This window comes from Zootermopsis nevadensis, unplaced genomic scaffold, assembly GCF_977971745.1.
Source record: "Zootermopsis nevadensis isolate Lab colony 2312 unplaced genomic scaffold, Znev_1.0 Znev_ptg000003l, whole genome shotgun sequence".
NCBI classification, from domain to species: domain Eukaryota; kingdom Metazoa; phylum Arthropoda; class Insecta; order Blattodea; family Termopsidae; genus Zootermopsis; species Zootermopsis nevadensis.
Genome location: NW_028259135.1, coordinates 4,495,580 through 4,523,413, shown reverse-complemented (window position 1 = coordinate 4,523,413; position 27,834 = coordinate 4,495,580). Strand labels below are relative to the sequence as shown.

The following is a 27,834-nucleotide window of genomic DNA, read 5'->3' as shown; positions in this document are numbered from 1 at the left end:
CCCAAATGCTTGCTTTAGCATTTCATAGGTTTCCGTAGCCGTTTTGGCGAGTCTTTGGCAAAATTTGATGCACACGCCATTCCGAAATCGCAGGAGGGTCGGTGTAATGCACTACCAAAACGCCCGTAACTAAGAAACAAATGCTAATTCGATGATGCCGGCTGGAACACTGATTCACTATGATTGTAGGCCGCACCCCCTAGCGGCAGAAGCTCGTACTACATCCGGTTCGCCCTCTATTGACACAGTCTTGAAACTTTCCGATCGCACCTCGTATTTGAAAAATAAAACCTCGGGGTTTGGGTCGTATGAGGCCAAATTGTCCTGTGGCTAGGTAAAATGGTACAATTTCGGACCCGTACACACCTTTAGCACAGATTTAATGGATCTTGATTACTGCCTGTTCAGTGTAATCGTAACTTTATGTGAGGGCGGGCGAACGTCTTTAGTTGGCTGACGGAACGCTTGGTAGGTGCCGTCAAACGCGCGGTTCACTGACTTCTTCATCTTTTGTTTTCGACATTTACGACACCCTATAAAGTAGAGAATAATTTCTGAATATTTTTATATGGCAGATGTTAAAAGGTTATGAAACAGTGCAATTGTAAATAATATATATTTTTGCAAAATCACAACGTATTTCATCTGTCGCTGAAGCACACGGCTCGTTCCGCCAGCTACGGTCTCCGTTTACCCCGTTCTCCTTCCTCGCTGCGATCTACGAGGGTCGCTCATTAAGTAATGCCCCACATTTTTTTTCTCAGCCAATAATGAAGATAGAAAAGTGTACTTTTACATGCTTGAGATTTGATGTTTCCCGCGTTCGTGTACGGAGTTTCAAATGATTCCAACCGATAGCGGAGCTGTAGTGAACTGTTAAAATGGCGTCTGTGAACGACTCTCGTTACATGCAACGAGCTGTAATTGAATTCCTTGTTGCTGAAAAAGAAACGGTGGTGAACATTCATAAACGTTTGTGTGCTGTGTATGGAAGCTGTGCAGTCGATAGGAGCACCGTTGGTCGCTGGGCTAAGAGAGTTAAAGCTTCAGGAAGTGAAGAAACCGAGCTCCGTGATCTGCCGCGCTCTGGGCGTCCTGCCACAGCCACCACTCCAGACATGTTGAACCGCGCGGATGCCATTATTCGTGAGGATCGGCGCATCACAACTCGACAATTGGCCCAACAGCTTTCAGTCAGCAATGGAAGTGTGATTGCAATTATCCAGGCTCTCGCATATTCGAAGGTGTGCGCAAGATGGGTTCCACGAAGTCTCACAGCAGACCACAGGATTCAAAGGAAAACGATTTCTTCTGAATTGTTGGAGCGTTTTGATGCTGAGGGAGAGGTCTTTCTGTCCCGGATCATTACAGGTGACGAAACCTGGATACACCACTTTGAGCCAGAGACAAAAAGGCAGTCAATGGAGTGGCATCATCCTCAATCACCGAGAAAGAAGAAATTCAAGACAACTCCCTCCGCCGGAAAAGTCATGATGACTGTCTTTTGGGACAGTGATGGGGTCATTCTTGTAGATGTGATGCCAAGAGGTGCGACCATCAATTCAGACGCGTACATCAGGACCCTGAAAACCCTCAAGAAGCGTTTTCGACGAGTTCGGCCTCACAAGCATCCAGCAGAAATTTTGCTCCTGCACGACAATGCACGCCCTCACACAAGTCTGAGAACCCGGGAAGAAATCACCAAATTGGGTTGGACGGTGCTACCCCATCCACCCTACAGTCCAGATCTGGCACCCTCCGACTTCCATCTCTTTGGGCCACTTAAAGATGCTATCCGCGGAACAAGAATTGAAGATGACGAGAGCGTGATTCAAGCAGTGAGGACATGGCTACGTGCACAGGACAAGAGCTGGTACCGGCAAGGCATGCATGCACTTGTTCCACGCTGGCGTAAAACCGTACAAGTTGATGGGGACTATGTGGAAAAATAGTATGTGTAAAGGAAACATTGATTTATATTGTCACTAAATTTGAGCCATCTTGAATAAATATGTTCTGAGGAAAAAAATGTGGGGCATTACTTAATGAGCGACCCTCGTATCATTCCCCGAGGCGTCACTTCGTCTATGGCGACGCTGGTGTCGGAGGAGAGGCGCCTGAGCAGAAGAAATGTGGCGGAAAGTTGGCGAACGCTGCGAGGAAACTATTTATACGAACTCGGGAGCTTGGGGTGTGTAAACCATCGCTCAGAGAGATGAAATTCACTTCATTCCAGTTTATTTCAGGAGCTGCACGGGGGCAAACGAAGAATGTGATCTACATTTCATCTTCATACATCATCGCCGAATTAGCGCTGGGCTATTCACGTAATGTGCTATAAAGTAATACGCACCTCGTGCCACTCGTAGATTCCTCCGTGTTTAGGCGTGTTCGAAACCTAAAGCTTCAAAGATGCCATGTCTGTCTGTCCGTCCGAGAACAGAAGTACAGATTTTTATGAACATTTTATATCGCGAGGGACCTTTCGTTTCAGTGGGTCAACATTAACAGTAGTCTCTTAAATGAAGACCTTCATCTGCTTCGGGGCGCGGAAGTGACCTTGAAGCCGTGTGTATGTGTGTGTGTGTGTGTGGGGGGGGTCCCTAGTCCGACACCCGCTCACGTGGGGAGTACTTCGTGATGACGTCACCATCCAGCCCGAAACACGCCGCCCAAACAAATCTGCCATCGACTGGCGTCAACCTGAAAGATCAAAGGTGGATGCCATGGGTGTGCATTCACGAGGCCGCGACGTAGCTCAGGCGGTTAGGTGCCGATTTCTCAGCGCCGGGACAGGTTTCTTTCTCTCCGAGTGATTAGCTTTTCCTCAGTCATCATCATTTCACTCCTGAATCGTCCGGGGGATGGCAACGCCGCGGTTGCACGCAGCGCGACGGTAAACAAACGATTTTAAAATTAACGAATTTAAAATCCAGGGGGCAGTGGCGCGTCGGAATATTGTGACGCCGAGCTTATATTTGTGACTTGTTAGCGAGTTGACAGGTTGGCTTTAATATATTTTCGCTGCTCTATGGGCGGTCGGACGGAAGGTTTTTTATGTCCGATGATGTCGTCTCGTATCAGAACGCAAAGAAGGGAATGGGACCAAAATAGCCAGACAGATGTTCGGCTACGACGAACCTTAATGCCATTCAGGAATCCCGAGCAGGAGTGCAGTGTCTCGTGTGCGAATAGACGCCGCGTTTCCTCCTGATATGAGCGTGGTTCGCACACTGTAAATTCTGTTGGAACAGTTCTTGCTGAATTTCGGTCGCTTATTACTTTTTAGTTTATAGGAAGTTTTTTTCCCTGGGGATGACTCACGCTCTTCTAATGCTACGTTGCAACAGCCAATCAGAGTGGACGAGCTTTGCAATGGCCGCTCGGAAACTGATGTCCCACATTTATCTTGAACGAGAGGAACTAATCAGTAGACGCAGGCACAGATTGGACGACGACGTTAAAATTGATTTTACACAAGTGTGTACGCGAGTGTTTGGTTTGGATTGAGCTGGCTCAGAGCACTCCGAATAGTATGATTCTCGAATGACGACGAAGAACCTCCGTAATATAAGTTTCTAATGCGAAGTTGATTTAATTGATAAGTCAGTAGGCCGCCGCCCATCTCTTTTTGGCGCTTTTTTGAATCCTTGGTACGAAATAAATAAAATTAACTCGTGGTGTGGAGGTCTGTGTAGAAACATCAAGTGTGCATAAAGTTTTTGTACCGGCACTCGTTTCTTGCCCAGAAAACTGCCGAGCGAATTACCTCCTGCTCCTGTGGTCGGCGTTAAACAGAAAAGCGAAGCGACACTGTAAGCGTATATTAGCATCAATAGTAGAAATCGATCTCCGGCTGTAGGTTAGGTTAGGTTAGGTTGGTTAGGTTAGGTTAGGTTGGTTAAGTTAGGTTAGGTTAGGTTGGTTAGGTTAGGTTAGGTTGGTTAGGTTAGGTTAGGTTGGTTAGGTTAGGTTAGGTTGGTTAGGTTAGGTTGGTTAGGTTAGGTTAGGTTGGTTAGGTTAGGTTGGGTTAGGTTAGGTTAGGTTGGTTAGGTTAGGTTAGGTTGGTTAGGTTGGTTAGGTTAGGTTAGGTTGGTTAGGTTAGGTTGGTTAGGTTAGGTTGGTTAGGTTAGGTTGGTTAGGTTAGGTTAGGTTAGGTTGGGTTAGGTTAGGTTAGGTTGGTTAGGTTAGGTTAGGTTGGTTAGGTTAGGTTAGGTAGGTTAGGTTAGGTTGGTTAGGTTAGGTTGGTTAGGTTAGGTTGGTTAGGTTAGGTTGGGTTAGGTTAGGTTAGGTTGGTTAGGTTAGGTTAGGTTGGTTAGGTTAGGTTAGGTTGGTTAGGTTAGGTTGGTTAGGTTAGGTTAGGTTGGTTAGGTTAGGTTAGGTTGGTTAGGTTAGGTTGGTTAGGTTAGGTTAGGTTAGTTTAGTTTAGTTTAGTTTCGGAACATTTGGTTGAGGGCGTTTAAAGTGCGAACGCAATTGAGGGAGAACGAGGCTTGCTGGCATCTCGCGAACACAGTCACGATCTGCACTTAAAGGAGTACAACTTTTCAGTCAGATCTATGCATAATTCAGTCCCGTCCAAGGTAATAATGTCTGCCCTCTCATTATGAAACAGCGTCATTACGACGCGGAGTGGATTCATGTGGCCAAAGGTAACTCCAAGGTAATTAACGCCCAGTTTCCATGAAAGCCGCTGTGTTCCCTCGAAGACTGCTACGTGACTCGTGCAAATTGTCAGTGCGTGCTGGCAATCTTCCCCTGTTCTAATAATGTTGTGGCAAGGCGAGAACCGATGAGCTTGCTTCACAAACCCTCGTTAAGAAAGTGCAATTTTTACACAGAGAAACTGCACGACGCAGTGGCTGTCTGTCGGTTGCCGTAACAACCACGACAGATGACGGGCGAACATCACGGATTGTTGTTCTGCCAGCGGATCGAAGGTTCTAGCTGATATCCGGTGGCGCCGGTCATAAATTTCCGTTTATGGCTGAAGATTCTGCAGTTCTGGTATGAATATTGTCGATTTTTGCGTCAACTTTTATTAAAATAACCTCGTTACATTATATTTGGCTTTGCCAAAAGCGTTTGAGCCCTCTATGACCGTCGTCAATGGCTTTATATTGTCGTTTGAACTTACGTAATTGAGTTTATAGCTAAAAAAATGTGACAACTCAGTCTGATTATACACCAAAATCTAGATTAAATATTTAGTACATTTAAGGTAAATACAGATTACAGGGTCTTCTAGTGCAGCAACATTACCAGTCGTACCACCTCGTGTTTCAGACTGTCATTGCATTTAATCCTCACTACAAGTTTGTTATTTTCCCGGTGGTACGATTGGTAATGTAAGTGTACTCAGTGTGTTATATTAATTCTTCTTCTTATCCTCTCCAGAGCCACTGTTGCTGGGCCCGTGGGGCTTATAAGCGTTTGGAAAAGTAAAATTACAATGAATTCTAGGATCCTGCCAAGAGTGCTCAGTAGTGATATTGACAAGGTGTTAAAATTGACCATTGTGTAGTTTCCGTGGACTTGAGGATTGTTGCTAAAATTCTGTGGTCTCCGTGGAAAGACGGAGGACGTGGCGAATCCTGACGCGCACACCAGCTGCGCCTGTCAGTCATAGTAATTGCCGTGTCACAGCGCGTTCCTAGCCAAGAAATACCCTGGTTCCACATGCGGAATACCTCTGTACACACTGTGGGACGTGAGCCGCGTTTCATCTTCCGGAAGTAGAGAGGACTTCACATTTTTACTTTCCCATTTGCGGTAAGGCGAAACATTGTCGAAAACATAAATTCCGCGTCGTAAAATCTTAATGCTGGCTGCGTGGGAATGTTTGTAGCTCGATTTGGTACGTTTTTGCAAGACTGTTTCGAGAACCATTCGGGCCCTGATTCTGGCGAAACTTGTGTCCCGTGATGGCCGGAAGGACCTCCGAGTAGTTGCTTAAATTCGCCTCACTTTGCGGGGACGCGAATGCCTCATTGTCCGTCTGAATAAGTGCCGGGTCCGACGGGGCGTTCACCGGCCGAATCTCCCACGGCAATTAAGGGCGGGAGCACTTTGGAGGAGGGTGCGTGCGGGATGGACCAGCGGAAGTGGGGGGTGGGGGTGGGCTTCAACCGGTTCGTAAGCAGGAAAGAGAGCGAGATACATGGGGACGGGACAAGAATAGCAAGACGCAGAATGAATATACGACAGAAATAGTTTGATACAAACAAAAGAACTGAAATATGGAATAAATACGACTGTAGATAAGGCAGAGCTGTCCTGGCCGTTGTGGTCACGAAGGGACCTTGCCCTCCGCACCAATGTAGAAAGAAAGTGCTGCCGTTTTGTCGGAAGGATGGTGGCGAGAGTTTGAACTGAGTCAGAGGTTCGTGTGAGTGAGTTTACGGCACATCATGTACCCCAATTCACTATTAAGTTTACGGTGGATGGCAGTGTCAACGGAGGCACTACGGAGATGAGCTTGCCTGCCCCATGTGGGCAGTTGACGAACATCTCATCCACTGAGCGAAGACAGCAGCCCCTCCAGAGCCTTCTGTTCAGAGTACTTCCTGAAGACGCTGGCAGTGGGTACGGAGAGTGACGACGGATCCACCCAGAGTGAGCTTGCTCGTCGCACTGCCTCCTGAGACTGAACTTAGGACCATCCGGGAGCTGACGCCGTTCATTGGATCCTACACGTGGTGTAGATAATTCCAAGCAGATCGACAAATTAATGAACCAGGCGATGGGCGAGGTCTCCGCCAATGGCGCGATTTTGGGAGAACGCTTAGCCCAGAAGATGTCGAGCCCTGTGGCCGTGCGAAATCGACGTAGTTTCGGAATTTGAGTTTTGATGAGTTTAGCCGACGTCAGTGGGATGATCATAGAATTCAGTGTGCGTGCCTGTGGTAAAGTTTCATGCCGACTGTGGAAGACGTTTGATGTGTACATGTTTAAGTTGGTTTATGGGTGGAATTGCGATATTTATTTGTCAAAGAGAAATGTAATTAATCGGAAAGTGTAAGAAGTAGTTCTGTTCTTTGAGCTTAGTCTTAAATAACTTTTTAAAATGTCAGTTTTTCTGCGCTGCCTACAATTGAATAAAAACAGCGCTGTCTAAACAAGAATGTCAGTGGCGTTATCGAAGTAGCGTAAATTGGGCTGTGACTATAGGATTTTTTTTAAGAGAGATGAACAGGTTAATAATTTTGTTTTTCTCTGAGTGGGAGAATCTCTTTGTTTCGTTCGTAGTGAAAATACTGTCTTGAAAGAATACAACATTGACAGGCATTAAAATTCGATGCCCAAGAAATGTACAAAAACTGTGTCGGTGTTCTGAAATCAGATGAAGAGACCTTTAAGAAGGGGCGTGAGTCCCAGAGGAATGTCTTCGTAACATTTGTAGGGGACAGGAAGGAAACCTGTTTCAGATGGAAAATCTGTAAGAAATTGTTTGTAACGCAAAATGCAAGACATCAATCCGGAAAAAAAATGTGTCTCGTGCAACAGTGACGCAAGGAGCTTGCTGATGAGGCCGGGAGCAAAGAAAAGGGATTTGAAAGCTGATGTTTAACGCTGGATGAGAGCAATGGCACAGACGATCAGTGGCGGCTCGTGGCTTATATTTCTGGTGGGGGCATCACACAACGAAATATAAAATAAAATCTACAAATTCTAATACACGTCTTTGTGGTCAGATGCAAATATCGGGGCTTTCAGCGTCAGTGTTAATAACATTGAAGTCGTTTTAACAACGCGAAAATGCTAAAATATATTCTTAGCAAAATTATTATCTCACTGTAATGAAGAATATTAATGTGGGTCTTAATTGAACATGACGAGTAGCAGAACGCTTCCATTTAATCGATGCTTATTTAACGAATATCGAAATGTTATCATCTTCCCGGCGTTTGAACAGCTTCCTCGTCATGGGGGTCTTCTGCTATTGAAGAGCGCCCCTTCTCGCTAGCTTTTCTTCCGTGGGACACATTTTCATTAAGAGGGTGGCATAACGATAAGGCTGAAACTGAAAGTTCCTTCTTTGTCGCAATTTTGGCGTTCAAAGCGTTGAACTAGAAACGTATTCTGCGAATAATTTATCATGTCATCTGCGTGTTGTGTTAGGGATTCTGTGAGTGCGCGTCTTGTCAACACACATAAACTGTGATAGTATTTCAGTCAATGTCGTAAGAGGGGGGGAATTGCCTCGGGTGGCCCAATTGGCGAGCGGCCACTGCAGGCGATGCTACTCGGTTAATCGTCGCTCGAGGCGTCCCTTCAGGTGGTTGAAGCATTGAGTAGTCTTAAAGGTTTTCGTGGCTCAACAAGGGACGCAGGCGCCCTCGACAAACCAGAACAGGCGGGGCTTTAAGTGAGACTGGAAAGGAAGAAGGCTTGATGGGCCGATTCAGGTGAGAAATGGACGAATAAAGTCAGGAAGTTCGCATGGAAATTCACTGCGTCACCCGTAAACAGTGAATCTGTGGGAAAATTTTGAGGTTTAAATTCGTTATGAAAGTTTTGGTATCGGTTGTGAACTGCAGTCGATTTTCGTGAGTCGTGAGACAGTGTTAAAATCTTTTTTCTTCGAGGCTAGAAATAGAAGTGTTCATGAATGAGAGTTGCAGAGTTGTGTCTGAACTTTGTGACGAAAAGTGGTTTTGGTATCAGCCGCTACACGAATTTCGCAAATACCAAAGTTTAAGGTCAGCAGAAACTCGCGTCTGACGCGTTTGGGGCTGTCAGGACTTGCGGAATGGAGCTGAAATTCTTTGGTGAGGCGTATTAACCCGTGCCATTTTTTTATTCCTGGGATTTGCTTCGGCGCTTTCGTAATATTTTACGCAGCTGACAGCTGCGAAGCTGTCGGAATGTTTTGTGTGGTCGCTGTTGTCATCGCCTTCTTCTGTACCCGCCCTAACTTTGTCGCTCATGAAGCAAACTGCGAATGCAGTGATGAATGGGAGCGGACGAGTGAAAATGCCTTCTGTTGACGGAGATCGCACTGGGAAATCGTTATTGGCATTTGGATCTACTTTACTACACGTATTATAGCTTAATGCGTCTGAAACGTAAATATTTATTGAAGCCGCTGCCTTGTACCGACTTTTCGCCAGCAAAGCTAGCATCTGCCGACTTATCCACAACCTCTTCGTGCGCGTCTTTTGCTCATTCAGCAACCCGTGAAGGTCAGGCTTTAAATCTCAAACCGTCGTGACTTGTCATGTCCGTCGGGTCAGGTCAGATAATGTCGTTCCTTAAGTCTTCGTTTTTGACGCGTGCGCCTGAAAATTCAGTGATTCTGGCTGTTAATCTGTTCGTATTTTATTGTTTTGTTTTATTAGGGACGACAGTCGAAGGACCCTGGTGTCAGTCCTGTGCAGAAGAATTTAGTTGCTTTGGTTGGTTTAAGCCTGAGACAGGGCATAATGGTGTTGCAAGGTCGCAGGTTAATGTGACCCGGAATACAGAACACTCTGGATCTCGTGACCTAAGAGCCTTCTATCTTTGAGTCCGTCCTGGAGAACCAGAGTCGTCTGCGCCTGCGGTTCACTGACCAAACCTAACCTAAACTAAACTAACCTAACCTAAAATAAACTAACCTAACCTAAAATAAACTGACCAAACCTAACCTAAACTAAACTAACCTAACCTAAAATAAACTAACCTAACCTAACCTAAAATAAACTAACCTAACCTAACCTAAAATAAACTAACCTAACCTAAAATAAACTAACCTAACCTAAAATAAACTAACCTAACCTAACCTAAAATAAACTGACCAAACCTAACCTAAACTAAACTAACCTAACCTAAAATAAACTAACCTAACCTAACCTAAAATAAACTGACCAAACCTAACCTAAACTAAACTAACCTAACCTAAAATAAACTAACCTAACCTAAAATAAACTAACCTAACCTAACCTAAAATAAACTAACCTAACCTAACCTAAAATAAACTAACCTAACCTAAACTAACCTAATCTAACCTAAAATAAACTAACCTAACCTAAAATAAACTAACCTAACCTAACCTAAAATAAACTAACCTAACCTAAACTAACCTAAACTAAACTAACCTAACCTAACCTAACCTAACCTAAAATAAACTAACCGAACCCAGCTTACAGATAACAGGCCCCATTTGATCTGAAACAGTGGGAGACAGGCTCCAGTACTTACCGACAGACACAGCGAAGCTTGCGATCACCGTGAGGAACACGATGTTTGGTCGAAACACATCCATAATGCAGAGGCACGAGACGAACCGCTTAGGACTGTCGCAGATGGACACCTGCAACGAACAGTGCGGCGTTAATGTGCGAAGCTCAGGCTGTACAGAAGGCGAGACGTGAATGTCAGTGGTCGGTATGGAGCGCACTCAGATTCCGCGCTGAGTGATTTAAAGCCCAGCTACAGTTCTTGATGATGATGATGATGATGATGATGATGATATAAATAATGCTCTTGCAGATTTGCCACCGTTTGCGAGTGACAGCGTTCGAACTTTGTTGTCGCTTCGTATTCTTGTGTCGTCTGACCGAGTTCCCACCCGAGATTTCGTAGAAACGCAGGTAACTGAAGCGCGACTCGGTCGGAATTACCGGTAAGACGTCGTCAAAATGCTCACAGCGGGAACAGAAAAGGAGAACTCCGAAACGGCAGGTTAAGCGCAACGAGGACTCGTGTAAAACGGGAGACGAATCTTCTTGATATTCCGTTCCGATTGCCTTTAACTGCATCGGCGAAATAGCCGTAATTAAACGCGTTGTTAAGAAAAACGCGGGAAGCTCGTACGTTTTTATTAATTTTTTAAAAAACTTTTCGTTGAAAGTGAAATTTGTAAAATCTTACGAAACTACCATTTCCCCAAGACCCCTGGACGAATTGACCCCCTCCTGAACGCTGGTTAAAGAGGGCGAGACTCAACCATTTCACTTCAGCTTAATACCTGTTTGCTGTTTGTCATGTTAACTCTGCCGCGTTCTAAACAGAAATCTACAAAGAAAACTACAACCTCTTAATATCAGAGACCAATATTTACCACAAAAGTGTGTGAGAACTCAGCGAGTTTAGGGCACCTGTACCTAGGAGGCAGCCAATTCACTCAGATTAAATTTCAATTGAACTTAGTTCTAAGTCAGGGACTTCAACCTCGCATTTAAGAAATGGCTTTGTTCGTCCTGTGACAACGTCAAGCCTCTGCCCTCTGTCGTGAACTGCACCGACCTTCCCTGCACGATGAACTGCGAACTGGAAGTGGTTTTTAACAAAATCACGTTTACGCGTATCGCGGCTTCAGGCCCTCAGTTTATCGCTGAGCTCCACACCCCCAAACCACGTTTCATCCTGAATATGTTAATTAATTCGAACGCCATGCATTGTACCTTCGTTCTCTTGAATTTAGAGCATGAAATTAATACGGGCATTAAAAATAATTTCCTGATGATATGGGCGGTTCATGTAGCACGCACGAGATACGAGAAATGCATTAAAAATTTTGTCTGAGAACTTGAAGGGAAGATATTCTTTGCGAGGTATGCATTCATGATAATGTACCAAGATCGATCTTACAGAAATAAAATCTGAGAATGTTTGTGTGAGGTCTGCATCCGGCCCGGTGCCGGTTCAGCCCGAGCCCGAAGTTTTCCTCAGGTGTTTCCCGTTCGCCATTTCAGACCGAGTTTTATTCCAGCCCGATTGAAGCCCGACGTATTTCCAGTCTGTCATAAAAACGTGTTTGTTTATTTTAATGCATGCAGGTGTCAGTAATCCTTTAAGGAATTATTTTACAACGCTTTGAGGACGTCTGAGGTTACTTTGCTGTTTGAGGAACGGTATAAAAAAATCGCATGCCAAGTTTTGTAAGGTTTTGTCTCGAACTGTTTCCGGAACGGGGAAGCTACGAAAATCTCCGAGAAAATCAAGTCGGTGGGGTTCTTTCGGAGCCCGACAGTGCCATGAGCCCAGATGCTGGCCTCTGAAGAAGACCTTCCTGCGTCTCTAGTCTTGAGGTCTGTGGATGGATAACCTGGTGGGCGGGCTCTTGTGACCGCGATGGGGAACTTCTTCACCAGCTGAGCCACTGTTCGCTCCTCAATAAGAACTCGGCCCCGTGTAGGAACCGGTGTACCAAAGTTACGAATTGACGAATTGATTTTAAATATTGTGGCGTGTAGTGGTTGGATGACTGTGAGTCGCACTTTGGGACTGAGGAAAATCACCTACTTCCTGTATTCGGGTCGAGATTCGAACTGTGCACCTCCCGAATGGAAGACAGTCTTGCGTAACCGCGTAACTCAGTCGTCAGATCTATACGCTGACAGCAACCGCCCTGTGCGGAAAGATGGTATAGCTGAAACGGACAGACTGACACACACAGACGCAGGTACCGTCGTGAAATCGGAGACCTGACAAAGATTTGGTGCTGTGCACCGCGGCTGACACTTAAGCGTACTAAACTTTTACACTGATGTAAAACAGACGCCATAAGCCAAGTTAAAATATGTCGATCGCTGATAGAGATTTCTTTACGTGGCAGTTCAGTCCATGTTTGTACATGTGATCATAAAATGCGCGCGCACTTTGGCAGACACGACGTCCATACTGCATGGCCGTCGAGAGTCACAGCGAATGAAATCATTAAAAAGCGCGCTTAATTAATTGCGTACAGATGAAAATACGCTAAATCAGTTTGTAGAGACAGTAGAACGTATTTCCAGCTTTCGGAACTGTGCCCAAGTTACGTCAAAAATACAATATTCCTGACACTAAAATGTAAAAGTTTTTAATCAAGTCTACTCTTAATGGTTCTGCGTAAGTTATTTCTAATTAAAATGTCATGCTTCAGCGTAACATAGAGAAGTTTGTACTTTTATTAAAACTTTGAAGCCGAAGCTCATCTGAATAATACGTATAAGGAATTTAGTCCGTACCGCAAAGAAAACACGACACCTAACCGTTACGAAGATCAAATGGTCGACGCATTTTAAGGAAATTATCGCAGTTTACACTGAGAATCATACGAAACAAGTAAATGCAAAATGGAGTGTTACTGAATGTTACAGCAAGTGGTACGTATAGTTACCACTAGGTCTTGAAGGTCAACACTGGTTTTTAACCCGTTGTTATGACATGCGGCCCCTTTATGTAATAATTTGTAGAACTGCAACCTAACTTAGCGACAGTCTGCAAATTCCAGTTCACTAAACAAACAAATCACTGCTACTTAAGAAAATTATTTGAATTAATGGAACAAAGTACCGGTGATCCCTGAAATCTGAAGCAGCTGATAGGAAACTGTCGATGCCTATTTGGCGGCAGAATTAGTCGCCCAGTCGCTCCCTTGACTTACGTGAATATCTCGAGACGTAGGGAACCGGGCCTTCCTCGTAGCAGCAGCCAGTCAGTCCGTTCGCCGCCTGCCACCTGCGTCCGTCGGGCGAGCACTGAGCGGGCCGGGTCCAGCGCACCTCATCTTCTTCAGTGACATCTGCCGCCCCTCTAATGGGACCGGTTCCAACTTTGGAGCCTCTGCCCCGCGGGGAGGCGGCGGGGGGCGGGGGGGCACATCGCGTACTGTTGCACATTAAGTCATAGTCATTTGTGTTCTGCCTCTGCACGTGGCATTTTCTAGCATTCTGCCAAAGAACTTTCGTCTTTCGACAGCAATAAGGAAATAGGTTTGCCCAACATTTGGCGTCTTCATATCTCATTAGTATGCGATTCGGATACTTCGCGGGGCCGAAGTGTGTAAACACTGAATAAACCTTCAAGCATTCTGCTGAAACGTTCTCACAGAACAGAGTTGCGAAATCCACTGATCCACTTGTAACACGTTTCCTTACTTTATTTGGTTCATTATTCTTTTAGGACCGATTACGTTTGCAACTGTTTGAAATGCATTACTATCGAGGACAATGATTTAGGCCCTATTTCAGAACGCGAGGGAGTGATGTCGGAAGTGTGTGTACTCCAAAGTGGAATACGCCTGTCCTCTTCTTCAATTGTAAAATGTTTCAGACCTCAATCGCATCTCTTAAAATCTCTAGGGCGAATTCTTACGATCTGCTGACACGCCATCTGTGGCGCACTGAGCAGTGATTCTTTCTCGTCTCGCGACTTCGAACACATCCGTGTCGCCAGTGCACGTGCACATAGCTGCATTAATTTTGCTGTTTTTCTGCGTATGTGTGACTTAATAACGCTATATCAACTGCACAGTGTGACTGAAAGATAACGGTGGACTTCATGGGCGGGGGGCAGACGTCAGATGGCGACTGCCTTGCCTTTGATGTAACTTACTCGCGGTTTTCTCTGTATTTCGAATGCCCGTTATCACTGAACTACACGTTTCGTGTGTCAAGGTCATCACAATTCGCGCTTTCCACGGGGTCATCGTTGGTTTGTTACGCATATAGGTGTTAGGCGTAGACGGGTCATTTATACGAGATGAATTGGAAAGGACCCGGAAGGAAACGACCGTGACCGAATTCTAGGGAAAACGTAAGGAGAACCTCGATGGGGATTGCGGGTCTCCGTGCCGAGAGTTGAACCCGGAACTTTCCGACCACAAAGCGGAATTGGTGACCGCTCGGCTGGGATGTTCTTTGGACGGAACTGCAGAGCGTCAGTCCGTGAGTAGGAATTCGGTTGTTTTTTTTTGAACTGGTTTGACGAAACTGGACTCGTGCCATCCTGCGTGTCTACGAGGAATTTTAGTTTCTCCTGATGTTTGCTTTAAGAATTACGAAAGTCGCAATTCTTCCGATAAACCCCTGAACGAGTGTACGATCGAGGTTTCTGTTCGTGTCGTTTGTTGCCGGCTTTTGATTCCAGCTCGGAGACGACGGCCCTTGGATCGTAAGCCACCTGATCTCCTCATGCGCAAGACCTGGTATTTATATTTATTTAGTGTTCTGTCTGACGATAGGTCCATATGAACAGGATCCTTCCATCCTTTTCTCGGACTGGGACCTGTTCATATACGTTCTTGGCAGATGATCCAGAAGTGGTTTGCCATTGCCTTCTTCTGTGTGTGAATGGAGTAATTGTTGGGATGCCACGGAGAAACCGGGGAAGCCCCCGGAGGAAAACTCCCTGTTGCCTAGACCACGGCCTTGCCCAACACAAGTTATAAATCTGGGCACCACCGGGAATCGAACCCGAGACCCCAGGATTACAAGGCCAGCGTTCTAACCGCTAAGTGCTGAAAGGTCGCTCCCCTACCAGTAACAGGGCGAAGTTGCCAACGGAAACTTCCGACAGCTTCGAAGTACGCCTGTACTCTTGTGTACGTTGGACTTACTGACGAATGGCGAATTACACGATGCATGTCATTATCTAGAGACACACGCACACAGCAGATTTGCGCCAACCGCAGAGGTTGCTCGACAAGACGCCAGTTCTGGCTATGACGTCATGAACGTAAGAGTGATTATTCATGAAGGACGGGAAATTTCACGCGCAGAAAGGGAGTTTCGAGTTAATTTCTCAAAGACGCGTTCGCGGTCAAGTTTTAAAACATTGCACCGAATAGCTTCGCCATTTCGGTCTGTCTGTCCGCATTTAACAACTCGAGAACGTCTGAACAAATTTTCAAGAACTTTTATGCTGGTTTTTTTTAATAACACTTATCGACACCGTTAAGATTAATTTAAAGTAGGACAGGAATAAGGGACGCTTTCCATAAATGCTTACGCGCACTCGATTGAATTTGCCTGTCAGAGCGAGAAAAATGGATCACGTTTTACGCCCAATACGTTATTTGTTTGCTAGCATTGCGGCTTGCGAGATAATTAAGATCGAATTAGTTTATTTATACTGTGACGCATCAGAAGTCCAGATTAATTAGACTGGTTTTTGTAATTATAAGAGAACTTCACGAGTTCGCATACACGAATCGAGGCAATGGAAGGGAACGTTTCCCGATCAGCGTTGCTTAAACGTTGTCAGTGGATTTAAGTTAAAGTTAGTGACGTTTATAATTGAGACGGTTCTGCGTTGTGCATGTGCGGGGAGCTCTTTGAGTTGTCAAGTGACGAGGTTGATGACGTATTAAATAAACTGTGCTCCGCGGGCGTGGGGCTGGAGCTGACACGAGACATTCGTTCGATAGGGAATGCGCGGGAAATGAAGGGAAATGGAGCGTTGCTTTGAAAGGAGCTGAAGAAAGAATGACGAAGTAAGCGGAATAAACTATTGGGAAAGCAGAAAGCAACGTCAAAGAATTGTGGGGAATGGGGAAGCTCTTTGACAAGCGAAGGCCGCAGAGCGGATTGATAATTTAGGTATGCATAAGGAAGGAACAATTACGACTAGGTAACGTTTTTCAGTACTAAATGGCGTAATATTAACACAGACAGAGCTTGTAACACGACAAAGAATTGTGCTAATTTTTTTATTTTATTATTATTATTATTAGTGTTCTGTCTGACGACAGGTCCATATGAACAGGATCCTTCCATCCTTTTCTCGGACTGGGACCTGTTCATATACGTTCTTGGCAGATGATCCAGAAGTGGTTTGCCATTGCCTTCTTCTGTGTGTGAATGGAGTAATTGTTGGGATGCCACGGAGAAACCGGGGAAGCCCCCGGAGGAAAACTCCGTGTTGCCTAGACCACGGCCTTGCCCAACTTTTATTATTATTATTAGTGTTCTGTCTGACGACAGGTCCATATGAACAGGATCCTTCCATCCTTTTCTCTGACTGGGACCTGTTCATATACGTTCTTGGCAGATGATCCAGAAGTGGTTTGCCATTGCCTTCTTCTGTGTGTGAATGGATGCCACGGAGAAACCGGGGAAGCCCCCGGAGGAAAACTCCGTGTTGCCTAGACCACGGCCTTGCCCAACACAAGTTATAAATTCGGGCACCGCCGGGAATCGAACCCGAGACCCCAGGACAAGGAAAATATTTTTATGGCTTATAAAGTGACGCTTTCGCGGCGACTGAAGTTGATGGTTATAAGCCGCGTCAGGTGGCTGAATGGTGCATAAACCATATTTTCTGCCAACGTTTCGAGAGAAATCTCTGCTCTCATCCTCAGGGCTGCTGCGTAACAAATCTGGCCCTTTGTAGCGCGCTCGCCGATGGGAACTGGAATTACAAGCGAATGTGAGGATACACGTAAGGGGGGGTGATTATGGTTTTAAGCGTAGGAAGGTAGCGTTGTTTGACGTCGTTAAATTAGACACTTGGATAGTAAAATACCCTTGTTATACGGGGGCGGTCTTTTGTCCATAGAACTCAGTTTAATAAATGATTTGATGTGATTTGATTAAACTTTTGTTCAGAGATGAGGGTCTCCCTGTAATAAGCGCAATGCTCAGAGTTTGAGGCGTAGTGAAATTCGATGTCCACACGCGCGTCTGCAAGAGGCGAGAGAGTTTTGCAGATGTCAAAGAAGTGCGTTTTTATTTTGCGAATTATTAATCGAGGAAACATGAATAATTCATTGAACGCCTTTCAGGTCTGGAAATAAATTAAATTAAGTGGGAACATGAAGAGTGGATAATCAATCAGGTTGTAAGATGATAACAACAGTTGGGCGCCATGGCCTCAGCGGCTTAGGCGTTGTCAGGTTAAGTGGCTGAGAGCTGCTTCAGCGCGGCGTGTTCTGACCGGAGGCCAAGGGAATTCCAACGCGCGACGAGGGAGCTGAGTCCGGCGAAGCTGACGGACGGTATCCGCTCTGGCACTGGTCTTGTGTGGCAGACGGCAGAAGGATTCGTGGATTCGAGACGCAGTTGGAGGATGAAGTTGAGTTACTCCGTTAATCGTCCGCAAGAACTAGTAACTTCTTATAGCGTATCTCAGTAGTTGATAGGCGGTTAAACAAACTGTTCTTTCCTCTCACTCGTTTTGAAACACGCGGTAGAAATGTCGCTGTCTGTCTGTCTATCCTGCAGTCACTCTCGTACTTTGTCTGCTACATTCTGCAAATATTCAAACCACATTTCTCACTTCTAAAACTTCTTGACGATGGTGAAGAGTCATTTGAATAAAAATTTCCTTGGATATTATCCATCGTCTAGTAAAATATAAAACGTAAAACGACGTTTCGGAGATGGGACTCTATCTCCGTCTTCAGGTTCCTACACAGTTGGGCCCACTAGATAGAGCTAATCCCTAATCGATAGAGTCCCATCTCCAAAACATCGTTTTACGTTTTATATTTTATATTTTACTAGACGATGGATAATATCCAAGGAAAATTTTATTCAAATCACATTTCTCACTGCTCATTCTCGGAGACCAATCTCCTCCCGGGTTCGCTTTGTCCGTGTGGGGAAAGCCGTGCGGGTCGGCTACCTCTTAGGAATACCACGACAGACAGACAGACAGACATGCGTCCTTGCGAATAAGCAACTAATTCTTCGGAAGAAAGTTGCCGTGTCAGATGCTGGTACCGAATGTGTGTTCGTGGGACGTCGTCTCTTTAGACGTCTCGGAGGCTGCGTTTGAACCCAAGGGAGGTGAAGTTTGACGGCAGCAGAGAAATTGCTTGACGTGAAACTTAAAAGCTCAGACTGGTTCCTCTTGATGTCTCGTGACATTGCATCAGAACGAAGGGCAGAATCTGACGAAGCTCAAGCAAGTGGCTTCGAGCAGGGACGGGACGTCGAAGGTTGTCCAGTCGCGTGCAGCGCAATTTGCCAAGACAGGAAAAATAAAAAAAAAGATGTCTCAGGGGATTTATTGACGTACGTAACGAATACGAGGAAGCAACAGTTATTTAATTCCGTGGACCCGGAGATTAGGACGTGGAATAAATCATAAAGAATAATAGATAAAACAAATATAACTTAAGCTGTTTTGATGATTTCACGTAAGATAACCAAAGTTTTCACGTAAAGGAGTGCAATGTTACGACTACATGCAGTGTATGAACAACTCAAGCAGGAGTAAAGTGGCGCCGAGGGTCCTCTGATGTTGGCAGAGATCTTGGGAAATTCATTAAAAGTACAAAATTTAGATAAATTGAATAATTTTGTAAATAAATTAAACTGGAATTAGAAATACTGGGCATGGGGCGTGTGTGGAGACATGGAGAAGTGGAAGGCAATGCGAAAGGGAGACGATCACCGGTGTTTTACAGCGAATTTAAAAGTGGCTTGGAAAAGGAAGGAGTTTGCACCCGGGAGGCTACAGGAGGTGTAGCCAGGAGCGCGTAATGAAGTAGGATGGAGTCACGTGCTGAGACGTGAGGAGACCGGAGGCTGGAGTGAACTGTCCGCGGACAAGAGCTTTGGTACAGAAATTGAAAACGGAAGGATACGTGGAAACAAAGGCAGGAGATTGGGTGACGCGAAATATAAAGAGAAATGGGAGAAGGAGTGAGAAAATAAGTAAAATGAGAAAGAGTGATAATCATTTTAATGACAAAATGTAAAAATGATTGTAAATGTATCCCGAAGCCGAAGACAGACCTGACATTTGTAAGCTGAAACAACGGAATTAACAAATTTCAGTGTCAATTTGCAAACCAAGGAATTTCGTATTTACCAAATCTACCACACACTTTCCATTGTAAACCTTCCTCTCACCCGACGCTATGTGTTATAGATTCCGAAAGCGTTTTTAAATAAATTATGAATAATATTATTTTATAATAATTTATAATTTAAAGATCGAAATGGAATCGGATCTTGGCTGTAGGCCATGGGTTCGGTGACAAACGCCACCCATTTCCTTTAATTGCGTTCCTGCTTAGGGACGCTCCACTCGCTTTACCCTTGAACCCATTTTTGGATGGACCCCACAGACTTCTGGGAAGTAGCGGTGATGAATAAAATGGCTGTTCGCCGGGAACCGAACTCGTAACCCCGACACTCCACTCACTGAGCTGTCTCTCGTCATGGCAATTGGGAATAGGACCGGAAAGGTGCAACGCGTGATGGAGTAGAAACAGGCGTTCTTTGCAAATTCTCAATCGTGCGTCGTCCTTCAAGAAACAGAAAAAAAAATTCTCTCCATCAAAAACAGCGCGCAAGCCGTGGAAAGTAAAAGCCCTTGTTAACATTCTCGTGGACGAAACACACGAGCGATCTTCATCCTCAGTGTTGTGTTCCCCACGATGTTCACAGACACTCGCCTGTTACGTGATTTCCTTACCTTTCTTCTCTGCTGCTTTAATAGTTTACGGGGAACTGATTGCAGACAGCAGACCGTGCGTTCGGAGGACCTCGCAGCGAAGAGTCGGCGATGGACACTGAAACGTCTCTTCTTCACCTGTCACCTGTATTAATGTCTCCTTTGAGCGATGCTGTAAATCAGTCGCTTACGTCACAACGCGCATCATCTGCGTTGGAGCACTGGATTCGAATGTATGGGGTTATCGGGTCGAAACCCGATCAAGTCTGTTTATTTTCTTTCATGAAAAGTCGGTTTGTGTCATTATATTATACAAATAATCTTTATTCTGCTGATCCGCACTTTCCAGAAAGACTTTTACCATCAGCTACTTCTGGGAGGGGACAGCTGCGAAAATCCCCGAGAAAATCACGTCTGTGGCATTTGTTTCAGGAGGCCAAATGTGTAACGAGCATGAGATGGGCGCACAAGACGTCAATGACTTCTTCTTTCAGAAGATAACTTTTACTTGCTATTGTTTGAACGCGGCCCGAGTCCGGACCGGACGCGAACTCGGGCGTTGTCTGTGCTAACGAGACGGAGACCCACGAATGGAGATCTCCACTGTCGAGGCAAAACCGCGAATTTAATTCCTGTTGACAGCGGAATCTACTTTTTGGCAAATGGAACACGTGTCAGGAATGTCTTGCGCGACATTTTGCCTGCTCCCTTACACGCGACCGTGCACAGCGAAACACAGAAACAGCAGAGCGTCAGGCCCAGGCATCGGTTAACAAAAATCACACCGAATCTTTAGCAACTGGCGGCCATCTCGCAGCATTGCAAAAAAGTAAAATATATTTGTATGAGACAACTTCATTGCATAACAGCTTAATCGATCGCAGGTTATACGAGGTGCGATCGAAAGGTTTCCAGACTGCGCGTATAAAAACCCGTACACTTATCTCAGGTATTAAATTCATCCATCACCCTCGAAGTAGTTCCCCTGGGAGTGAACACAACGATTCCAGCGCCGCTGCCAAGCCTGGAAGCATCCCTGGAAATCTTTCTTTGTCAGCCTGTCAAGCACCATCTGCGATTCTGCCTGAATCTCTTCTATCGTCTCAAATCTCCTTCCCTTTAGCTGAATTTTCATCTTTGGGAAGAGGAAGAAGTCACACGGAGCTTAGAAAGGAAGTTGGGGTCGGTTCTTGCAAGATCTTTGAGCTCCTGACAAACGAGAAGTCAAGTCGATTCTGCTTCTGGTCCTCAGACAGGATGCGTCGCATGTGGAGTTCTTCCTTTAGAATCAGCTGACAGGTCCCATAGCTTATCCCAACAATGTCGCACAAGTCGTTGATGGTACGACGTCGATCTTCGTGAATGGCCTGCCGAATCTTCGTAACATTTTCGGGCGTTGTGCTCGAAGATGGTCGTCCAGAACGCTCGTCATCATCGACAGAGGTTCGGCCATTTTTAAAACGTGAATGCCACACAAAAGTTTGTGCACTACTCATCGCGGACTCCCCAAATGCTTGCTTTAGCATTTCATAGGTTTCCGTAGCCGTTTTGGCGAGTCTTTGGCAAAATTTGATGCACACGCCATTCCGAAATCGCAGGAGGGTCGGTGTAATGCACTACCAAAACGCCCGTAACTAAGAAAGAAATGCTAATTCGATGATGCCGGCTGGCACACTGATTCACTATGAATGTAGGCCGCACCCCCTAGCGGCAGAAGCTCGTACTACATCCGGTTCGCCCTCTATTGACACAGTCTTGAAACTTTCCGATCGCACCTCGTAATTGCGCATGGCGTTTAATTTATTGCGTGGTTTCAACTCCTTTCTGCTTTGTCGGTGGGATTCAAGATTATGCCCTAGCTTTACGCTCACATCTCCTTTCACTTGTAGACACACTTAATTTCAGCCAATCCTTTCACTGGGCATTTTGAAGGCAAACAGCTGTTCGAGAGTTTGCGGTAAGAGGAGGCCATTAAATTTGACTCCAGCCTTTGATTCTTCCTTGCAAGGCACAGTCCTTCATGACGTCACTTCGGGTGCACTGAAATGCAGACGTTAGGCTAATGGTGGGGTGATTTTTTTTTGTGGGTGGATTCTGGGTACATTTCGGCCGACACTGTAAGTGCCGTTGTTGGATCAAGAAGGATGAGATGTGCTCGGCAGGAATCACTAACACTTTTCTCGGAGTCTCGTCTCGGGTTCGATTCCCGGCGGTGCCCGAATTTATAACTTGTGTTGGGCAAGGCCGTGGTCTAGGCAACACGGAGTTTTCCTCCGGGGGCTTCCCCGGTTTCTCCGTGGCATCCCAACAATTACTCCATTCACACACAGAAGAAGGCAATGGCAAACCACTTCTGGATCATCTGCCAAGAACGTATATGAACAGGTCCCAGTCCGAGAAAAGGATGGAAGGATCCTGTTCATATGGACCTGTCGCCAGACAGAACACTAAATAATAATAAGATGAGGTGGTCTAGCGGTTAGAACGCTGGCCTTGTAATCCTGGGGGTCTCGGATTCGATTCCCGGCGGTGCCCGAATTTATAACTTGTGTTGGGCGAGGCCGTGGTCTAGGCAACACGGAGTCTTCCTTCGGGGGCTTCCCCGGTTTCTCCGTGGCATCCCAACAATTACTCCATTCACACACAGAAGAAGGCAATGGCAAACCACTTCTGGGTCATCTGCCAAGAACGTATATGAACAGGTCCCAGTCCGAGAAAAGGATGGAAGGATCCTGTTCATATGGACCTGTCGCCAGACAGAACACTAAATAATAATAAGATGAAGTGGTCTAGCGGTTAGAACGCTGGCCTTGTAATCCTGGGGGTCTCGGATTCGATTCCCGGCGGTGCCCGAATTTATAACTTGTGTTGGGCGAGGCCGTGGTCTAGGCAACACGGAGTCTTCCTTCGGGGGCTTCCCCGGTTTCTCCGTGGCATCCCAACAATTACTCCATTCACACACAGAAGAAGGCAATGGCAAACCACTTCTGGGTCATCTGCCAAGAACGTATATGAACAGGTCCCAGTCCGAGAAAAGGATGGAAGGATCCTGTTCATATGGACCTGTCGTCAGACAGAACACTAATAATAATAAAATAACAGATCGGAAAACCCAAGTTTCAGGTGGTGGGATTCTGAGACCAGGGTGATAGTAGAATTGACATGAGGTCGTACGTATTTTCTATCACCTTCCAAACGACACGTACGTTCATATAACCCGTGACTACGAAGATGGCTGCCTTCTGGGTTGTAGCGTCTTTTAGAGTAGTCTGGAGGAAGTTTGTCAACGTTCCAGAGGGGCTTGCTGCCTGCAGCATCAGGGCTAGAACCCAGGAGACCGCCATCTTCGTTCGTAGTCACCGCCGTAATCCAACCAGTGTTCCACTTTACCGCAAGAAGATCATTTGCAAGTTCCACTCTCTCCAGCGTTCCTTCAAAATCATTTACACCTGATGACGATTCTACTTCGTTATTGTTACTGAGCTGAATTTTAAATGCGAAATATTTTGGAGAACGTAAATTACGCTCACATTCGCAAGCGAATATTTTGTCAGTTAAAATCTATTTTTCTTTAGACTGATTAGAACAGTCGAATATTCTTAGCTTGATGTTATCAGAGGTCTCACGGTCTTGCGGAAATTTCTTTCCCTTTTCCATTGTTTCTGGTGCTAGAATTTCCGTCGAAAACGTGGAGGATTCAGTGCTCATTCGGTAGGAAATGCGGAATTTTATCGGATCTTGGGGAATTCCCCGGTTAAATATCAAATTCTGACGCAGAATTGTTGCACTACGCACGAGTGTGCCCTCTTTACAAAACTGCCATGGCGTTTCGGTAAAATGCTGCCCACGAGTCGGTAAGGAAGATGTTCGAAGACTCTTGCCCTAAATCCTTCTACCGTAGCTTCTTGTCTGAATGGCCCGTCTCCCCCCTGGTAGCCCACGAAAGGAAGTGAGGCCGGTCGCCGGGCAGGGCATCGGCCATCCAGCGCGAAAACTTTGGTCTTCGTGTTGGTTCATGAGCACCGAAACGACCGCTACTCAATGCTTTCAAGTCCAGTGGTCAGCACGGCTGCTTCATATTCAGGCAAATGGCCCCAGATGGCTGAAGGAGAGGAGTGGGGGGGGGGGGGGTAAGTTCGGTGGAGATGCTGGCTCATCCGGGGCCCGATCGACCGTCGGCACCAGCTGAGACAGCTCAGTTGGTACACTGACTTTTGGACGACCGCGGTTCGATTGCTGGCAAGTACTGGGCTCATTTCGTCGCTGAGCCCGAATTGTCTGGGGGCAAAGGCACGACGATGACCTCCCTTCATCCACAGCGCAGGGTGGAACTTCACCTCCACTTCCCCATACGTCACTCATGGTTTGGTGGTTTGGCACAGTGAAACGTGCAATCAAATGCATTTTACTGTCGACGCTTTGTTACAATGTTTGACGTGATGTTTCTTTGACGTGGTATTGTTTCTTCGAACGTATTTGTTTTTCTTCGACGTCATCTGGTCCTCCGTAGCTCATAAATAGTGAAACAAGAGAACGTAAAACCTATGTTCCGGTTGTTGTGATAGAAGAGTCTTCAATAAATACATCCCGTAGAATCTGCTTTCATGATTTCTCTGTTTGTTGTTTTAAACCATTTACGAGATAAATCCAATAAATTTCAGAGTTACCAAGTAACGGAAAACACGTGCTGCTAAGAAAAGGCTGTGACGTCGTTAAACAGCAAAAGAAAACGCAGCGAACTGTCTTGCTCTGGGGTCACAAAAAATTGCGAGTGGACGAGCACTGACGAATGGAGCCTAACACTTCTTGAACAACTGATAGTCTCTAAGCTGATTGTGTCGAGCCCCAATATTATTGTCCTGTTCCTGATCGCGCCTCCAAATGCGCCTTTGTCCTAGTCTCCGGACGCCCTTGCATCGCACCAGCCAAACTCGAATTTTGATATCGTCTTCCAAGTGGTTCGTTCGCTCGTTCCAGGTTTCCCGACTGAACATTTGTATGCATCTCTTGCCTCTCTTTTGAATTTCATATGCCCCCCCGCCCACCTCATTCTCCGAGAGTTGACCATCCAAATATTTCTTAAAGAATGCAAATTACGAAGCTCCTCATTGTTTAATTTTATCCAGCCTCCTGCTATTTCCGCATTCACAGATTCGAATATTCATCTCAAAGCCCTTCATCGTGCGAGAGGCCGAGATTCACACTCATATGAATCACATAAAATTATTATCATGCAATATTTTAGTTTTTGCGCCTGTTGATAGGAGGCAGCAAAGTCTTCCGACGGAAATCGCGAGCAGTGACGTCAGCACGCTGCAATCGATACCCGGCTTTAGTACGCGATCGATTGTCAGCTTCGAGAATTAAGTCGAGTGACGACTGAGCCAGATCTCAGTTAACGCGACCATCGATCGAGTCGCAAACAACAGCCAGCGAAGTGTCGAGTGTGCGAAGAACTGGGAATTGTTTGGAGACCAGCGAACCGGAAACGTTCTCCACCTCTTTCCGCTGTGCTCAGTTACAAATTGTGTGTACACCGAAGAACGCAGAGTTTAAATTTGACCTTTTGTTGATTGTCCTGGTCGTAATATAACACAGCGGCAGGCAAACGGTTGGCGAGACCCTCTCGGAAGCTCACCGCATCGCGGTCACTGGCATCAGCAGTCCGCGGCACATGCCACCATAAATTATTCACGGACATGAAGTCAAAGACATGTCATGAGCAGACAGACGTAAACACTGCCCATACATCCACGAATTTCGTCTCGACTTTTCGTACTTGGAGATTTCAAATTGATGCGCGGTGATGCTTTGTGTTAGAACATGAAATTGCAAAGGGTTGCCCAGTTGCCGCTCGAACTGAAGTCTAAAGCGTTGTCAGTACACCAACTTGTTGTCTTAAAATGTACTCCAAAGTGAAGCTGCTAGTTGCCAATAGTTGGAGCCAGTCGTAAGACTTAGGTTTTGCGAATAGCTTGCCCAGGGGTCAATAAACTCCAGGTGTAGAAGTCGCGTATCCTGCAAAAGAATGAAGAATTGGACATAAAAATGCATCACAGCGGACTCACCGGCGTTTTGCACGTCGCGTATCAACTGCAGTTAATACACGAGCTGCCATTTTGTGTATAGACGTGCGAGTTTCGGCCGTCCCTCACGACGCCATCTTCAGTGTCCGGCTGAATCACAAGTTTGGGTGATTGTACCGTGTCAGGATTTAATAAAACCAGAAAGACTTATCACTTTAACTCCGCTTCTCACTTCATATTTCAAAATGCAGTTATGGAGCATGAGTGGGGGTGGGGTGGGGGGTGGAGGCTGGTTCTTTCACACCGTTAAGTTGGCTACCAGTGCTACCAACAGACATGTCCCTCCGCTTTTCTTATTTATCAGTAGCTTATCGGACAGAGCATTAAAATCTGTAGCATTCTTCTGACTTAATGAGGTTGCGATCTCGAGGCTTCTTAATCACGGAATCTTCCTTGCGTGTCCATATTTATGACTTTTTGTGTGAGGGTCCCGGATTATCAGTTGTGGACCCGACTTCATATTCACGTCCTGAAATATTTTCAGCTCATGATGACTTGTGACTACGTTCATCGTCTCCTACGTGCTCTTTATAACACGACGTATCTGCACGTCGGTCTGTAAGCGATAACCTCTTACTGCATGTGTCTCCGTTTCGACTTGCACTAAATCTGTTTTAATGGCGGCGTTAACCCCGCGTACTGGTTTAATGTCTTCGCCGAAATACGAAAATGTTTTCAGGTTCTTTATCTGTGGGTTCTTTCAATTGCCGCAATAAACAGTGGATAAAGTACCATAAGTATGTTAATGAGACACAATAAATGTAGAAAGAGATGCATTAATGATGATGAACACCTACCACGCAAAACGGCGCAACGACCTGAAGACAGCCTTGTTCACCTGTGACCTGCAGCTCTAATAACCAAACCGCGTTATTTACGTCTCTAGTTTCCACACACACACCAGCCGCCACTGACAATCGCCTCCTTCCTGACCGTCTTTCCGACTAACGTCCAGACCTCATGGACAAACCTCGGCTTCTTGGAGAAATGATATTGCCTCATGAAAACCTGTACGCCGAACACTTCCTGGGCTGAATCGCTAGCAAGAATATTTTGCACCGTATTCGAAATATTGATTGTATTCGATTACAGTGATTCTAACACACGAACAACAAATCCTTTAGAAATACGCAATACGAGGTGCGATCGGAAAGTTTAAAGACTGTGCGTATAAAAACCCGTACACTTATCTCAGATATTAAATTCATCCATCACCCTCGAAGTAGTTCCCCTGGGAGTGAACACAACGATCCCAGCGCCGCTGCCAAGCCTGGAAGCATCCCTGGAAATCTTTCTTTGTCAGCCTGTCAAGCACCATCTGCGATTCTGCCTGAATCTCTTTTATCGTCTCAAATCTCCTTCCCTTTAACTGAATTTTCATCTTTGGGAAGAGGAAGAAGTCACACGGAGCTTAGAAAGGAAGTTGGGGTCGGTTCTTGCAAGATCTTTGAGCTCCTGACAAACGAGAAGTCGATTCTGCTTCTGGTCCTCAGACAGGATGCGTCGCATGTGGAGTTCTTCCTTTAGAATCAGCTGACAGGTCCCATAGCCTATCCCAACAATGTCGCACAAGTCGTTGATGGTACGACGTCGATCTTCGTGAATGGCCTGCCGAATCTTCGTAACATTTTCGGGCGTTGTGCTCGAAGAT

General features: G+C 45.8%; 1 protein-coding gene and 1 long non-coding RNA gene across 5 annotated transcripts in view; one reads left to right on the top strand and one right to left on the bottom strand.

Moving 5' to 3' along the window:
• The window catches only part of LOC110839570 (uncharacterized), a 37,200-nt gene extending 23,704 nt beyond the window's left edge, over positions 1 to 13,496 (bottom strand). For both annotated transcript variants that reach the window (XM_022083912.2, XM_022083913.2), the window contains exons 1-2: positions 13,355 to 13,496; positions 10,183 to 10,294 (exon numbers count right to left, since the gene is read on the bottom strand). In XM_022083912.2, the coding sequence (XP_021939604.1) occupies positions 10,183 to 10,246 (64 nt within the window). In that variant the 5' untranslated portion in view covers positions 10,247 to 10,294; positions 13,355 to 13,496. The remainder of the gene's footprint in view (positions 1 to 10,182; positions 10,295 to 13,354) is intronic.
• Positions 1 to 27,834, top strand: part of LOC110839574 (uncharacterized) — a 48,179-nt gene that overhangs the window by 15,879 nt on the left and 4,466 nt on the right. The window lies entirely within an intron of this gene.